Source organism: Panicum hallii, chromosome 3 (genome assembly GCF_002211085.1).
Source record: "Panicum hallii strain FIL2 chromosome 3, PHallii_v3.1, whole genome shotgun sequence".
Lineage (NCBI taxonomy): Eukaryota > Viridiplantae > Streptophyta > Magnoliopsida > Poales > Poaceae > Panicum > Panicum hallii.
This window is the reverse complement of record NC_038044.1, coordinates 21,095,134-21,111,599: the sequence shown is the minus strand read 5'-3', so window position 1 is coordinate 21,111,599 and position 16,466 is coordinate 21,095,134. Positions and strand designations below refer to the sequence as shown.

The window sequence follows — 16,466 nt, the reverse complement described above, 5'->3', positions numbered from 1 at the left end:
GCTCCACCAAAGGAGCCACAGCGGGAGCCGTTTTAATAAAAGGTGAAGCCCTAGAAAATGGGTCCCTCGTATAGTCTTGGGGATAGAATTATATGGAAGTCCTAGCCAAATACGAGCTCACAAGTCCTATCCGAGTACTATTAAGATAATTTCTTTACGTTCCGACTAGTTCTACTCCTGTACGAGTAGTTTAGTTATAACTGATGTAAAATATGGACCATATTCCTCGTCTCTTTGAGCGAAAGAACATATGTATTATTTTCGAAAAAAAAGAAAGATAAGGAAATTCGAGCAGTGTGCTGTGTTTGCTCATTTTTGGCCCATCGGATGACTTTCTGGCCCAATAGCCCATTCCGGTGCCCTAGTGCACTTCCTTAAAACCTAGCTCCATTCCGTCCCCCACCCAATCCCCAGACGCAGCCGCCGCAAACCAGGAGAGCACGAGCAGCGACGCGAGGGGCGCCGTCACCTGCGCCTCCTCCTCCCGCCGCAGCCTCCTTCTCTTCCTCAGGTGCCGTTCCTTCTTGGCCCCTCCTCGCTTGATCTGTGCTACCCGATGCTGTCGCGAACGGGATCGATGTTATCTTGTGTCGCCTCCTTGCGCTTGTGGCGATTTGGCGGTCTGGTGGTGACTGGGTTGTTGGTACTCGCATCTCCGATTCCGTAGGGTTTGTGGGTTTTGCGTGCTCGGATGATTCGAGGATTTGATTCTTATGGTTGGATTTCATCTGGATCCGGATAGTTACGTAGATACTTTAGGTTGATTTGTTAACTATACTTGTGGATCGGATGTTTAGAGTGTAGGGTTGCTGTAATTCCTTTATTTAGGAGGTTGCTGCTGTGTATCCGGCTGTGCAGTTGATGTTTATGTAGTTGCAACGTCCTTGTTTGATCTAGTTTCGGATCTGGTCTGTGAAATTGTTTTGTCTGCTGCCTTCAAGTGTTTATTATATTATACTGCCTTTCAGATTCGGTGCTGATACTTGCTCGTTCTCTCTGTTTAGTATTTCTAACAACCGATTCATCTGGTGCAGCGGTTTAAGCTTCGCACGCAGCCATGGGTAAGGAGAAGTCCCACATCAACATCGTGGTCATTGGCCACGTCGACTCCGGCAAGTCGACCACCACCGGCCACCTGATCTACAAGCTTGGAGGCATCGACAAGCGTGTGATCGAGAGGTTCGAGAAGGAGGCCGCTGAGATGAACAAGAGGTCCTTCAAGTACGCGTGGGTGCTTGACAAGCTCAAGGCCGAGCGTGAGAGGGGTATCACCATTGATATCGCCCTGTGGAAGTTCGAGACCACCAAGTACTACTGCACGGTCATTGATGCCCCTGGTCACCGTGACTTCATCAAGAACATGATCACGGGTACCTCCCAGGCTGACTGTGCTGTCCTTATCATTGACTCCACCACTGGTGGTTTTGAGGCTGGTATCTCCAAGGATGGCCAGACCCGTGAGCATGCTCTCCTTGCTTTCACTCTTGGAGTGAAGCAGATGATCTGCTGCTGCAACAAGGTATAATCCCAGAAATTCCTGTCTTACTCTTGTTCGTTATCTGAGATGCTCTTAAATATACATTTCTGCAGTCCAGCTTTATTTGTCTTGCATTCTGTGTGGTGAGGATACTCAATTATGTTTCTATGACAATGCTAGTATAGTAAGTAGTATGTGAGTTGTATTCTGAAAGCATAATAGTATGTGATAAGTGCCAATGCTTCTACTGATTAACCATCTGTTTCCTACATATTTATGAATCATAGCAGTTCATCGACATTGAATTCCATTTTCTGATATATGTGCAGGGAGATGTTTTTTTTTTTGTAATTTTGGTATAAGTTTCTTGTTCAACTGTTTTGAGTAATGTGCTGAAGTTACTATAATACTTGTAATGCATGCAGAATTCAAAGACAAGTGTTGCATTATTTAACTGTCTCATAAGATTGATCTTATTACTTAATGTGCTGCATTTTAGTAATGGGATGTGTGACATACCTGATGAGGTCTTTATTTGTACTTGCTTTATATTTGATACTTGTTACAGGCTCACAGCCTGCAGTTGCTAACTTGGATACGCACGTGATACATGATGATCTACCTATGTATAATTGGTTGTTACTGTTGAGATGCCACTTCAAACTACTTTATTTCCTAAAGAAGTGCAGTGTACTAGTTACTTTTGATTAATGTGATGTTCTCGTGTATGTACTGTTTCCTTGCTGTTCATGCGATCTCTTACATTAAGCTAATACATGTTATGTTGCTATTTTGTTTGTAGATGGATGCCACCACTCCCAAGTACTCCAAGGCCCGTTATGATGAGATTGTTAAGGAAGTCTCCTCCTACCTGAAGAAGGTCGGCTACAACCCTGACAAGATCGCCTTCGTCCCCATCTCTGGTTTTGAGGGTGACAACATGATTGAGAGGTCCACCAACCTTGACTGGTACAAGGGCCCAACCCTGCTTGAGGCTCTTGACCAGATCAACGAGCCCAAGAGGCCTTCGGACAAGCCCCTGCGTCTCCCCCTTCAGGATGTGTACAAGATTGGTGGTATTGGAACTGTCCCCGTTGGCCGTGTTGAGACCGGTATCATCAAGCCTGGTATGGTTGTTACCTTTGGTCCCAGCGGCCTGACTACTGAGGTGAAGTCCGTCGAGATGCACCACGAGGCTCTCCAGGAGGCCCTTCCTGGTGACAATGTTGGCTTCAACGTGAAGAACGTTGCCGTGAAGGATCTGAAGCGTGGGTATGTGGCCTCCAACTCCAAGGATGACCCTGCCAAGGAGGCTGCGAGCTTCACCTCCCAGGTCATCATCATGAACCACCCTGGACAGATCGGCAACGGCTACGCCCCAGTGCTGGACTGCCACACCTCCCACATCGCTGTCAAGTTTGCTGAGCTCGTTACCAAGATCGACAGGCGATCTGGTAAGGAGCTTGAGAAGGAGCCCAAGTTCCTCAAGAACGGTGATGCTGGTATGGTTAAGATGGTTCCCACCAAGCCCATGGTGGTGGAGACCTTCTCCGAGTACCCTCCTCTTGGTCGTTTCGCTGTCCGTGACATGAGGCAAACGGTTGCTGTTGGAGTCATCAAGAGCGTGGAGAAGAAGGACCCGACCGGTGCCAAGGTGACCAAGGCTGCAGCCAAGAAGAAATGATGTGTTCGGTGGTTGATCCTGCGTCTGCATTTGGCATACCTAGATGCTTTATTATCGCTTAAGTTTTGTCCATGGTCATTGCTGTTATCTCGTGAAGTATTATTATCAGCTGGCAATGTGCCCTCAGTCTGTGCGTCGGAAACATACGGTTTTAATGTTTTGGATTCGGCAAAACTTCAATTACCTGAGACTGATTTGTGCTCCTTTCGATGTTTGTTGAATGCAAGTGCTTGGGTATCTTTTAAGTTTTCTCTTTCTCTGGTCTGGTGATTGAATTTGATTGGTAATTTGTTCAGAGGTTGAAATACATCATCTATGCTCGTCTTGCATTTCTTACCTGGTACTTGAGAAGAGTAATACTGATATGGCTATTTCTTCCCTGGTACTTTAGTAATACCGATATGGGATAAATATATCGGTCTGTGCCTGCATTTTTCATCGAACTAGCTGGTGATTTTCACAATCGAGAGAAATGAGTATGCAATGTAACGCAGGTTACAACTTTTTTGGGGGCCGCCAATCCCTGCATGATCTGTTTCTAGCCAAGTTACGCTGAAAATCGGGATGACACTACTCCCTCCAAGCTCATCATTCAAACCAAACACAACCTAAACATCTGACACAATTCAGCTAATGATTAAATTCCCAGTGATAAAATAAACAAAATTACAGCAAGGAACCTTTATAGCTTCACTAAACGCATAAGAAAAATATTTTGAATTGGAAGGCTTTACCGGCCCCTGTGAGGCTGCGACGGAGTCCTGAGAGTATTGCTCCCTGATCCTATTTTCTTTGGTCCATTCCATCAGTAGCTCAAGCAGAATCATATATAAATATAGTTTAGGTGATGCAGATAGTGGAAGTAGTCTTAGTCCATATATCAAACATTTTCCATGCACAAGATGTAATGGAGCTGAAGTTACGGTGGATCCAAACTATACTGAAAAATTAGAATAAATTGAACATTAGAAAATTATGTAAGATAAGCATGTAAGGATCTGCCTAGATTTAACTCGTGCTATACTTAAATGTTCCTTCAATCCTGATAACATCCTAAACACAGATGCAAGTGTATCATTTCTAAATAGAACAAAAGAATCCATGTAGAAGGTAGTCTGAATCATGTCCTTATGCAATGACAAAATGCTAAAAAAAATTGAAATATACATGTGCAAGGTAATCGTACAACCACTTAACTGGCATTTCTTTCAATCCCATCTGAAAACGAGTAAATTGGAAAAGACTCTGAGTTCCTCTCACTCCTGGAGGCAATGAACACGAGCATACTGTTGATGGGTCAAGTTTCAAGATACCCAATTAAACCCAACAAATTATCTAGCATTCTTCTAAAAAACGAATTCATGTTGGGCAAGAAAAGACATGCCTTTTATATTGGCATAAAAAAGGAGTTGAGGATTTGTGCCCTACATCCAATCCTACAGCTCATCTCCCCGGTCCAAAATAATCATTTATTTTGACAATAAAAAATCTTCTCCCTACATACATCTCACTACCAAGAAGGTACTGTTTAGATTGTCTTCAACTCTTCATAGTAAAAATCCGCTTTATCCCAAATAACTTATGATTGTATTTCCACTTAGAGACCAAGCATATGCAAACATGGTAAACTGAAGAAGCTGCCTAACAAAAGAGAATGTTAGGAGATTATTACTTTTTCCCTGTATTATATCACTATCCTAGTAGCACTCAGACTGCAATTTGGGTCGAGTGTTTGAATATCCTCAAATGCTATACTAGCAGCTTCACAGAGCTACTGATATATAGAACTGATTCATTTTGATGGGAGAGGATATAGAGAACCATATAATGACTTCTTAAATTGTGTCATTACATTCTTATCTTATTGCAAACCAAAGGTTGATGATGGATCATACTTGCAGCTTTGCAACGCAATGGTTCAACTCTATCTTAACTCCATCATCATCAGGTAGACAATGCAATTGTAGATGTATCCAGCTTTGTCTCCATCAGAGGCAGGTGGCCTCAAATCCTCAACTAAAACAAACAAACAAACACAATGGCCAGCCTTGGCCGAGCCAAGATGTTTTTCCTCTCAATCTTTATTTCCCGAAGAACAGAGATTCTCCCTCACATCTTGTTGCCCGTCCAACTCCAATTGATGCTGGAGCATGAGAGTACGAACCAGGGATAAGAGAAAAAAGTCATCATGCTCATCAATAATTGAGTTTGCAGTGTACGTTTAATGTGTTGGATATCACCAAATAATAATGAGATTATGAGAAGCCATGAGCACGCACTATATCATCTCGTTCTCTAGGTAAAAGAATATACTTTCTTTGTCCTAAAAGATTGAAACTCCCACTCCTCGAGGAGTCAAAAAAATTTGAAGTTGACCAAATTTATACAAAATAATATTAATATTTATGTTAAAAAATAAGTATCATTAGATTAATTATATAATATAATTTATACTAATTCTATTTGGAGACATAAATGTTAGTTTGATAAAATTTAAAATTGTTTGACTCTTTTAGAACCGAGAGTTGTATTTTTTAGGGACGGGCAATTATGTACTAATTTTTTAAAAGAAGAAAAGGAAATTCGAGCAGTGCTGTGTTTGCTCATTTTTGCCCCATCGGATGACTTTCTGGCCCAATAGCCCATTCCGGTGCCCTAGCGCACTTCCTTAAAACCTAGCTCCATCCCGTCCCCCACCCAATCCCCAGACGCAGCCGCCGCAAACCGGGAGAGCACGAGCAGCGACGCGAGGGGCGCCGTCACCTGCGCCTCCTCCTCCCGCCGCAGCCTCCTTCTCTTCCTCAGGTGCCGTTCCTTCTTGGCCCCTCCTCGCTTGATCTGTGCTACCCGATGCTGTCGCGAACGGGATCGATGTTATCTTGTGTCGCCTCCTTGCGCTTGTGGCGATTTGGCGGTCTGGTGGTGACTGGGTTGTTGGTACTCGCATCTCCGATTCCGTAGGGTTTGTGGGTTTTGCGTGCTCGGATGATTCGAGGATTTGATTCTTATGGTTGGATTTCATCTGGATCCGGATAGTTACGTAGATACTGTAGGTTGATTTGTTAACTACACTTGTGGATCGGATGTTTAGAGTGTAGGGTTGCTGTAATTCCTTTATTTAGGAGGTTGCTGCTGTGTATCCGGCTGTGCAGTTGATGTTTATGTAGTTGCATCGTCCTTGTTTGATCTAGTTTCGGATCTGGTCTGTGAAATTGTTTTGTCTGCTGCCTTCAAGTGTTTATTATATTATACTGCCTTTCAGATTCGGTGCTGATACTTGCTCGTTCTCTCTGTTTAGTATTTCTAACAACCGATTCATCTGGTGCAGCGGTTTAAGCTTCGCACGCAGCCATGGGTAAGGAGAAGTCCCACATCAACATCGTGGTCATTGGCCACGTCGACTCCGGCAAGTCGACCACCACCGGCCACCTGATCTACAAGCTTGGAGGCATCGACAAGCGTGTGATCGAGAGGTTCGAGAAGGAGGCCGCTGAGATGAACAAGAGGTCCTTCAAGTACGCGTGGGTGCTTGACAAGCTCAAGGCCGAGCGTGAGAGAGGTATCACCATTGATATCGCCCTGTGGAAGTTCGAGACCACCAAGTACTACTGCACTGTCATTGATGCCCCTGGACACCGTGACTTCATCAAGAACATGATCACGGGTACCTCCCAGGCTGACTGTGCTGTCCTTATCATTGACTCCACCACGGGTGGTTTTGAGGCTGGTATCTCCAAGGATGGCCAGACCCGTGAGCATGCTCTCCTTGCTTTCACTCTTGGAGTGAAGCAGATGATCTGCTGCTGCAACAAGGTATAAATTCCAATTCTGCTTCCTGATATGAAATGCCCATCTTTATTCATTTGCACTGAATTGCACTCTGTACGTTCCAATAACAATGCTAGTATTGTATCTTATTATCTGAGTTGGGTATTAAATATGACAGTGCATTAAGTGCTTATATTTCTAAACCATCCTACAAATTGATGTTTGATATTTGTATGTATAGTGCATTTCTCATTCAAAAGTTATGGGTAATGTTCTGAAGTTTTGTGAACACTTGTATTGCACACAGAATGCAAACAAGTGTTGCGTCATTTATATGTCTTCATATGATTGGTATTATTGTGCCTTGTTATGATTTAATAATAAGATGCGCAACATACCTTGTGAGGTCTCTATTTTGTACTTGATTAGTTACTACCTGCACTAGCTAACTTGGATTTGCATGTGATGTATTATAATCTACCTATATATGTTTGGTTCTTACTGTTGAGATGCAATATACCAGTGAACTTTGATTGTTATGATGTTCTTGCATATGTAATGTTTGCTTGCTCTTCATTCAATCACTTCTATTAAGCTAATAATTATCCTATGTTGGTATTCTGTTATAGATGGATGCCACCACTCCCAAGTACTCCAAGGCCCGTTATGATGAGATTGTTAAGGAAGTCTCCTCCTACCTGAAGAAGGTCGGCTACAACCCTGACAAGATCGCCTTCGTCCCCATCTCTGGTTTTGAGGGTGACAACATGATTGAGAGGTCCACCAACCTTGACTGGTACAAGGGCCCAACCCTGCTTGAGGCTCTTGACCAGATCAACGAGCCCAAGAGGCCTTCGGACAAGCCCCTGCGTCTCCCCCTTCAGGATGTGTACAAGATTGGTGGTATTGGAACTGTCCCCGTTGGCCGTGTTGAGACCGGTATCATCAAGCCTGGTATGGTTGTTACCTTTGGTCCCAGCGGCCTGACTACTGAGGTGAAGTCCGTCGAGATGCACCACGAGGCTCTCCAGGAGGCCCTTCCTGGTGACAATGTTGGCTTCAACGTGAAGAACGTTGCCGTGAAGGATCTGAAGCGTGGGTATGTGGCCTCCAACTCCAAGGATGACCCTGCCAAGGAGGCTGCGAGCTTCACCTCCCAGGTCATCATCATGAACCACCCTGGACAGATCGGCAACGGCTACGCCCCAGTGCTGGACTGCCACACCTCCCACATCGCCGTCAAGTTTGCTGAGCTCGTTACCAAGATCGACAGGCGATCTGGTAAGGAGCTTGAGAAGGAGCCCAAGTTCCTCAAGAACGGTGATGCTGGTATGGTTAAGATGGTTCCCACCAAGCCCATGGTGGTGGAGACCTTCTCCGAGTACCCTCCTCTTGGTCGTTTTGCTGTCCGTGACATGAGGCAAACGGTTGCTGTTGGAGTCATCAAGAGCGTGGAGAAGAAGGACCCGACCGGTGCCAAGGTGACCAAGGCTGCTGCCAAGAAGAAATGATGTGCCTGGTTTTGCTTTTGCGATACCTAGATACCTTTTCATTATCCCATAAGTTTTGTCTGCGGTCATTGCTGTTATACCGTGTGAACTTTTAAGGTCTGCTGGCGCTGTGCCATTTGTATTCTAGGTACTGTGTTGTTATTTCAGCTTTGGCGAAACTTGGAATGCTCTAAGACTTATGGTGTGCCCTTTTGGGCGTCGTTAAACGTATTGTCAGGAGTCGTCTTGTTTATCTTTATGCATTTGGTTTCGTGTTTTCTTTTTTATTGTTCGCTCTTCTGATTTGCATTTGGGTTGTGGCTGTGGTTTCTGAAGCCTTCCTGGAACCGAAAGTATAGTTTTCTTACTAGTGTTTGCTCTTTTGATTCCGATTTGGAATATCGGGCCGCGGCAGTTTTGGATCGTGGTTTGGGAAGCGTCGTCTGCCTTGTTCAGTTTTGGCTCACGTTGCCCAAATGTTGATTATGGCGGCGTGCCGGCGTGGTATTGATGACCATCTGGCGCGGAAAGTAACCCCCACCCAGCCCAGAAGATCATCACGGCGTTGTTGAGAGATTCTGACCGCGCACGACGCGGTGCGACAACGACCCCTTTCCAGTCTCGAACTGTCCATGGCCTGTGGGTGGGCGGGCCCGAATGCACGACGGGCGCTCGCGCGTTGCTCTCTCCGCGTGCGCAGCCCGTGGTCTAGTCCCCCGTGCTTGCTGGCCAACGCCGCTGCGCGCCTGCGCTTCCTCGATATGCTACGGCTTATGCCGCGAACAAACCTAGCAATGAGCAGCAAACCAGAGTGTGACTACCGATACCAAGCCAAAAACTTGGTCTCGATTGGTTGTCCTGGTAACATAGATTGGTGCGAGGGGGCCGCTACGTCGCCGGTTAATTTTGGAGACCGCCCGCCGTGTCCCCACTTACGTGCCGGGTACAACTGCACACCCACCCACTCGCATGCTAGCCGGCTGAGGGCGAGCCTTCTTGGTTCCTTCCGAAATCAACTCGCCTTCCTATTTTTGGCAGTCAATCAACGCAGAGACGCGTAGCAACAAGTTTTTTTCATTAGTGGATAAAAGGCAAGGATCTTCATCGGAAGGGATACGGAAGGAGCACCCCCTCTCCACCGATTTCCAGGCGACCTCTGCTGCTGGTGCCTGGAGGCCTCCCTCCCGGTATAAATATCGGGCCGCGGCAGGGCGAAGGTCAAGCGTCAAGGCATTTGCTCCTGGTCTCTTCAATTTCGGTCCATCGATTTCGAAGTTTCAGTTGGTAGCCATCGCCTCAATTTTTCTAACGTTCGGGAGGGAAGGCGGACAGAGCGAGGTCGGGGGATGGGTGGGTGCTTCTCCGTGGCCGGCGACGTCCGCGGCGGCATGGAGGCCGTCGGCGGGGGCGGCGGCGGGCGGAGCCACGGGGGCGCGGCGGCGGCGCAGCAGGGCGGGCCCAACGACGCCGTCGACCACTTCTTCGAGGCGCGCGGCCTCCGCGGCCTCTACACGCCCGTCGAGGTAAGGGAAGCACGCGGCCGGCCCTTCGACGGCCATGAATCTGTTCCCCGATGGCTGAATTGGGAGCGGGGTGGGGGCGGTTGCGGTTTTGGGTTTGGGAGGAATTGGGGTTTTGTTGCTGTGTTTGGTGGGTGTGCCTACTGAGTAGTTTCGAACCGGTTAGGCGGGATAGGAATTGGAATCAGGATTCTCGGCTGAAATGTCATCGTGATTTTCGAAATGTACTACACTGAGCTACTTCGCAAATGCGCTGATTAAAATTTTGATGTGCCACCTTCCTGAAGTGCTTGCGCTTGAAGTGGTGTTTGGGGTTTTCGCTTACTGAGGCGGCACTGTAGGTTTTGGTGCTTCGTTTTGGGAAGTACACTCCGTTCACGGAAATCGCTCGGAGTCAAGCGGGCCAAACTTTTTGTGTGCCAATATAATGCCGCCGATTCCAGTTGCCCCCTTCTGTTTTTGAGAACACGGAAAACTTTTCTGGTTCTCAGTTGCATACCTCGATCGATTTTGTGTTCCTTTCTGTTGGGAGATTTTGCATGCATGCTTATATGTTTCTCTTATGAATCGCTACATCATCATACAGAATTGCATGTGATTTGTAATTTGTTCATCACTCATCAGCCCCATTCTCGTGCACGAACTAGACCATATTATAATACATTTTTTCTCAAATGTTGATTGCGTATCGTAGCATTGTGTCAGAAAACTTCTGTATGGTACCTTTCATACCGGATGCATTGTCCTGAAAGGGATTAGGAAAGGTCAAATACATTTTAAGTTGGAGTGGGTGGGGGAAGGAAATCTTTTGCTTTATAACAAAACCATGGGACCTGTGCAGGGACTGTTCGGTACTAATAGCTTTTCTTTTGACGTCGACCTGGTGACCTTGCTTCCTATAATTTAATATGACCTTGCTTCCTATAATTTAATAAGTAGTTAGTCAATATTTTATTTTTGTAGGATTTCTATTTCTCTGATAAAATTTAAAACACTTCAAACTATATAATAAATTTACTATCTGCAGCTCATAAGAAGATGTTTGGGTTCATGAATTGCTTTTCTTAATTCTATACTCATCACTCGGATCTTGTTACCACAACCCTAGTCGCAAGTGCATGCACCATGATAGTTGAATATAGGAACTGAATGGCTATAGTTTGAAGGGTGGTGTGCTAACTAATGATGCAGCTTTTCAGTCTACATGTCACAGCCTACTAAACATGTTCGCAAGTTGATTGTGGGTGGCAATATCACGATCTGTTCTGATACGCTGTTTTCTTCATTTATTTACAGCTGTCATTTTCGGCAACGAAGTTACGGAATATGGACGCGTTTTCAAAGGTGCAAAATAGCATTTTTTTTGAAATTCTTTAATCTCAATAGTCCTACTTCCATCTTGGTAGTACAGCTCGTTCTCCAGAGGTTTAATAACATTACCTTGAAAAAAATAAAATACATCAGCCCTGGATGGTTGTCTCTGACTTTTGTAGGTGTTGTGGAAAACGATCATACTAAAAGTTGGTAATTCTTTATAATTTTTATTCCATATTGGTATGCTTGTCTTTTACGATTTTACCGACAAGTGGAGTAGACAACCTTCACTTATTTTACATCTAACCCTCATAACTTTAATTATTACAGTGTATAATTATTGAAACTGCATGCACATAGCTTGATTCTGCTTGATTACTTTGTAAATGTACTTTTTTCTTCAGAAGTTAATATGCTATATGTTTGCTCTAGAGTGATCCTATGTTAGTAGTGTACACTAACATAAATGGAAAGCTAGAGGAGATTGGCCGTACTGAAGTGATTTTAAATTCACTGGAGCCCTCATGGATCACTAAGGCTACAATGTCTTACCAGTTTGAGATTGTGCAACCACTTATGTAAGTTTCTTATGATTTAAATGATTTTACTTGCAGAAAGCTCTTACTAACTGCTACTGTTTCCCAAATCATTGTAGATTCAGGATATATGACGTTGACACAAAGTACCACCACACTCCAGTGAAGGTATAAGTATTATCGTCCCCTTAATTCATCATTTTACCTTTTGGCTCTACTCAAATTGAAAACTTAATTACTTATGGGATATGGGTTTAAATCAGGCAACAGTTCTTTCTTATTTAAATATAATATTCTGCACATGGCCATATATGCCAGTGTGTATCTTCTAATCATATGTTCTATATATTACATGCATACAGTAAGTATTTTCTTCAGAGAAGATGGATGAATAGCTGGCAGAACATTTTGTGTGTGGAAAAATTTAGCAACTATAAAATAACCTAGAATAGTTTCCTCTTTCCTCAATCACTTGGATCCATTATTTTGTTATGAAAAGTTTCGTCAAGTGCCAGTGGGAAAATGATTTCAGGCCCAAACCATAATTCCTTGAAAAAGGGATGACTTTGTAACAGAACTATAGATTCATGAGACATTAATTTCTATGCACCTTACAAAATCCGCATTTGTTGATCCATGCAGATGTTGAACTTGTCTCAGCAAGATTTTCTGGGGGAAGCATGCTGCAACTTATCAGAGGTTTGTATCAGATTGCAACTAACATGAATAGCTTGTTGCAGCATTTTCTGTATTAATTATACAAAGTCATCAAACTTTTGCAAATTAAGAAGTCAAACAAGAATACCTTGTCTGATGCTTTGTTTTCCTTTCACAGATTGTCACAAAATTTAACCATAGCCTGACATTGAAGCTTCGAAGTGATTGCGGACATGGTCTTCATGGAACATTGACAGTATATGCTGAAGAAAGTGACTCCTCTAGAATGGCAATTGAGATGACGCTGCATTGCCTGAACTTGGAAAACAAAGATGTGTTCTCCAAAAGTGTATGGATAAACTTCCTTCACTACAGTAATGTAAAACCTGATAAATAGTCACAATTCTCAAAATTCTTACTTGATATTGATTACACAGGACCCTTTCTTAAGAATATCGAAACTGGTAGAAACTGCTGGTCCCATTCCTATCTGCAAAACAGAAGTTGTGACTGACAACTTAAACCCTGTTTGGAGGCCAATCACTTTAACATCACAGCAGTATGGAAGCAAGGCAAGTGCAATTTTACTGATATGAAGATATTTCTCTTAGCACTGATTAGGACATGCATAATTCAATGTTGACCTAGTTTCCCCCCATCTATTGTGCTAAACTGCTATATATTTCAGGACAACCCACTGCTAGTTGAGTGTTTTGATTTTGATTCCAGTGGTGACCATGAACTGATAGGGTATGTGAATAGTCATTGAAGTATTTTCTATCCTTTGCCACTGGGAGAACTTTAGTAACCTTGCTTTGTCTGATAATAGGGCCTTCCAGACAACTATTACTCAGCTTGAAAATCTATATACTTCCAAGTCTGGAGCAAATTTTTACAGCCACAAGGGACAAAGAAAGGTTTGAGTTTTCCTATATGATGTGATACACTAAACAAAGGAGTCACTCAAAACTAACTTCTCTTCATATCATCATATGTCTAAACTGATTTCAGATGAAAGGACAATTGTTTGTGGATAAGTTGCAGGAAAAAGTACAGCATACTTTCTTGGACTATATATCCAGCGGATTTGAGCTCAATTTTATGGTGGCTGTAGATTTTACTGGTTAGTTTGATTTTTCAGCTTTTGTGGTCCATATAATATTTGTAGCTCTGCCTTTGTTTAAGTTCTGTGGGTTTTCTCTCCTTTCCAGCTTCAAATGGTGACCCCCGTATACCTCAGTCCTTGCACTACATTGACCCCTCTGGCAGACCTAATTCGTACCAACAGGTTAGGATTTTTCTGATTTTCTAAATGTTTTTAAGGCAACAAAAGCTTGATAATTGGTTCATACACTAGGCAATACTGGGGGTTGGCGAAGTTCTGCAGTTTTATGACACCGATAGGCGATTTCCTGCATGGGGTTTTGGAGCAAAGACACAGGGTCATGTATCACATTGTTTTAACTTGAATACAGCTACAAATGACTGTGAGGTGAGGTTCATGTCTGCTGAGCATATCTTTTGACTATGCTGAACATTTTTTGTGTTACATCACTAGCATTAACATTTGAATATGTGATAGTATAGTGTGTATAATTTCCAGGTCATCACTGATGTCAAGGTTTTGTTTATGAACACAGGTTGTTGGAGTTGAAGGCATCATGTCAGCATACACCTCTTCTCTTTACAGTGTTTCCCTTGCTGGGCCAACTATGTTTGGGCCTGTTATCAACAAAGCTGCTGAAATTGCTACCCAGTCCCTTCAATACTCAAACAACAAATATTTTGTCCTGCTCATTATCACGGTATGCAATAAAATTTCTGCACATGACCTCTGTTGGTCAGTGTTATTTACCTGAGCATTTTTGCAGGATGGGGTTCTGACTGATATTCAAGAAACAAAAGATTGCATTGTGAGGGCATCAGACTTGCCATTGTCGATTCTCATTGTCGGCGTTGGTAATGCTGATTTCAAACAAATGGAGGTAGAGCAAAATTTCGGAAATCTCCATTATTGACAAATACAAAATATTCTGAATATTTCCCTGTCATCTTCACCCTGATCAAACACTATGCACATTTACTTTATGCTGTAAGAGAAATCATTATATAGACAAAAGGACCCAAACACCTCACGATGTTTACTTTTTTCCTAGCTGAGCTGTTGCATGTTGTCTCTGTCCATATGGGTATAGTGGTTTAGTCTGGCGGTGCATCGCAGCACGGCTCTGCACTTTCTTAATGGCCCCTGTAATGTAGTACCATGCAGTTGATGAATCATAGGCACACCTTCACTGCATATGCCAGAAAGTTTGTCTACGTATGATGTATACTTTATTCTTTTCTGATCTATAACAAATGCTGTTGGATTGCAGTTCACTGTTCTATGATCTTCTTTTCTGTCTTCTTAACAATCCTCCACTGCAGATCCTGGATGCTGACAACAGTAAGCGACTGGAGAGCTCGACCGGGAGGATCGCGACACGCGACATCGTCCAGTTTGTCCCCATGAGGGAAGTCCAAGGTCAGAAGCAATCTGCCCCCATCACATTCGCTCTCGTAACCATCAACCAACTCCAGCTGCCACGTTACAGCCACAGAATATTAGGGATGCTTCTTTTTTCGCGAGGAGAATATTACTGTTGCTGATGCAATTTCGTCCCTGCCGATTTGATGTCCTTGTGCGCAGGTGGCCCGATCTCCGTCGTGCAATCTCTTCTGGAGGAGCTGCCCGGCCAGTTCCTGCAGTACATGCGCACCCGGGGGATCAAGCCGCAGCAGCAAGCGCTTCCGGGGCACGCTTCAGCGCCCGTCTGCCCTCCACAGCAGTGACCCGCCGCGCTCTGTGCACGAGCTGGTACTTCAACCGAAGAAGTGTAGATTCCGCGAATGCCCCGTGGTAGCGTAGTGCTCCTGTTCATACAATCTCTGCTCTGCTTAAGGCCTCTGTCAGCATTAGATGCTGGTGAATTCCATTTACCGCTTTCCTCGTCGCTGTAAGTTCCTAACAGCGATACTAACTGATTCTGTCCCAAGTATCACGCCAGCTTTATCATCCCCAGCTTTCATGTTCCTCTCCTTGTTTTGAGGTTTCGTAAGCTACAAGTGGAATAGATTAGCTGGGGCCTTGCACCCCTTGTCTGGTGATGATAAAAAAAGAAAGAAAGAAAGAAAGAAAGAAAGAAAGAAAGAAAAGGGGAGGGACGGAGGGTGTCTTTGGTGGTGGTTATGAGTTGACCGCAGCTATATGCTCCATGATGGCCCCCAGCGGCTGGCCGGGGGAGGCACGGGGCATGTGCGTGTTAGCCTGGAGGCCAGCCTAGAGCTCGTGGGCATGTTAGCCTGGAGCTCACAATCACCGGGCAAGCGCGCGGCGCGACATGCTCGCGCACCCCCTCCCCTGGCAGCTCTGTTCCCTCGTATCTTTTTGGTCCTCTTCCACAGCTCGAATTCGCTGGAGGCGGCACCCTGCCGCCGGCCGTCTCAGTTTAATTCGGCAGGAATTTCTTTGGTTGCTTACCGGGCGCCTGCTGACCGTTCTCAGTCACTCGTTTCGTGACTGAAGGTCTGAAACCGTTCCATCTTGCCAAGTCAATGTTTTCGTAGGCCCTGTTCAGATGGCAAACATTTTGCAGGAAACGCAAATATTTTACTATAGGAAAAGAAAAATCTCTAGTGCTGCCTCGGATATCGCGCAATAATGCGCCAGATTCGTTAGATTCTCCATAGATGTTTAAGGGTGTGTTCGTTTCCTGGAGTCTAAAGTTTAGAGGGATCACATCAAAGAGAATCTTGTTATTTAAAAGTATTAAATAAAGTCTAATTATAAAACTAATTGCAGAACCCCAGTGCTAATTCGCGAGACGAATCTAATGAGGTATATTGGTCCATGATTAGCGGATGATTACTGTAGCATCACTGTAGCAAATTATGGATTAATTAGGCTCATTAAATTTGTCTCGCAAATTAGCACCCATCTGTGCAAAAAGTTTTGTAATTAGACTTTATTTAATATTTCTA

General features: G+C 44.2%; 3 protein-coding genes across 4 annotated transcripts; all 3 read left to right on the top strand.

Moving 5' to 3' along the window:
- The first annotated feature begins 387 nt into the window (after positions 1-387).
- Positions 388-3,411, top strand: LOC112885958 (elongation factor 1-alpha). The gene is made up of 3 exons (XM_025951680.1): positions 388-511; positions 1,035-1,519; positions 2,280-3,411. Exons 2-3 carry the CDS (start codon positions 1,058-1,060, stop codon positions 3,159-3,161), a joined length of 1,344 nt encoding a protein of 447 aa, XP_025807465.1. The 5' UTR covers positions 388-511; positions 1,035-1,057; the 3' UTR covers positions 3,162-3,411.
- Positions 3,412-5,816: 2,405 nt separating this feature from the next.
- On the top strand, positions 5,817-8,678 carry LOC112885960 (elongation factor 1-alpha). Its single transcript, XM_025951682.1, has 3 exons — positions 5,817-5,966; positions 6,490-6,974; positions 7,559-8,678. The coding sequence occupies exons 2-3, from the start codon at positions 6,513-6,515 to the stop codon at positions 8,438-8,440; spliced, it is 1,344 nt and encodes a 447-aa protein (XP_025807467.1). The 5' UTR covers positions 5,817-5,966; positions 6,490-6,512; the 3' UTR covers positions 8,441-8,678.
- Positions 8,679-9,407: 729 nt separating this feature from the next.
- LOC112885872 (protein BONZAI 3) lies at positions 9,408-15,526 on the top strand. 2 transcript variants are annotated; one of them, XM_025951557.1, is made up of 17 exons: positions 9,408-9,662; positions 9,752-9,942; positions 11,236-11,283; positions 11,686-11,831; positions 11,909-11,957; positions 12,432-12,488; positions 12,625-12,795; positions 12,884-13,018; positions 13,135-13,196; positions 13,276-13,363; positions 13,458-13,569; positions 13,658-13,734; positions 13,804-13,938; positions 14,087-14,251; positions 14,318-14,431; positions 14,874-14,970; positions 15,136-15,526. In XM_025951557.1, the coding sequence occupies exons 2-17, from the start codon at positions 9,766-9,768 to the stop codon at positions 15,276-15,278; spliced, it is 1,776 nt and encodes a 591-aa protein (XP_025807342.1). In that variant the 5' UTR covers positions 9,408-9,662; positions 9,752-9,765; the 3' UTR covers positions 15,279-15,526. The 2 variants fall into 2 exon arrangements, with proteins under 2 accessions (XP_025807342.1, XP_025807341.1); XM_025951556.1 differs by having other exon boundaries at positions 9,408-9,942.
- Positions 15,527-16,466: the final 940 nt, after the last annotated feature.

Excerpts from the sequence above, each read along its gene's own strand:
- LOC112885958 (XM_025951680.1), top strand. The coding sequence starts at position 1,058 with ATGGGTAAGGAGAAGTCCCACATCAACATCGTGGTCATTGGCCACGTC. Across the intron at positions 1,520-2,279 it reads TGATCTGCTGCTGCAACAAG|ATGGATGCCACCACTCCCAA; the intron begins GTATAATCCCAG and ends TTTTGTTTGTAG.
- LOC112885960 (XM_025951682.1), top strand. The coding sequence starts at position 6,513 with ATGGGTAAGGAGAAGTCCCACATCAACATCGTGGTCATTGGCCACGTC. Across the intron at positions 6,975-7,558 it reads TGATCTGCTGCTGCAACAAG|ATGGATGCCACCACTCCCAA; the intron begins GTATAAATTCCA and ends ATTCTGTTATAG.
- LOC112885872 (XM_025951557.1), top strand. The coding sequence starts at position 9,766 with ATGGGTGGGTGCTTCTCCGTGGCCGGCGACGTCCGCGGCGGCATGGAG. Across the intron at positions 11,284-11,685 it reads ATATGGACGCGTTTTCAAAG|AGTGATCCTATGTTAGTAGT; the intron begins GTGCAAAATAGC and ends TGTTTGCTCTAG. Across the intron at positions 13,939-14,086 it reads CAGCTACAAATGACTGTGAG|GTTGTTGGAGTTGAAGGCAT; the intron begins GTGAGGTTCATG and ends TTATGAACACAG.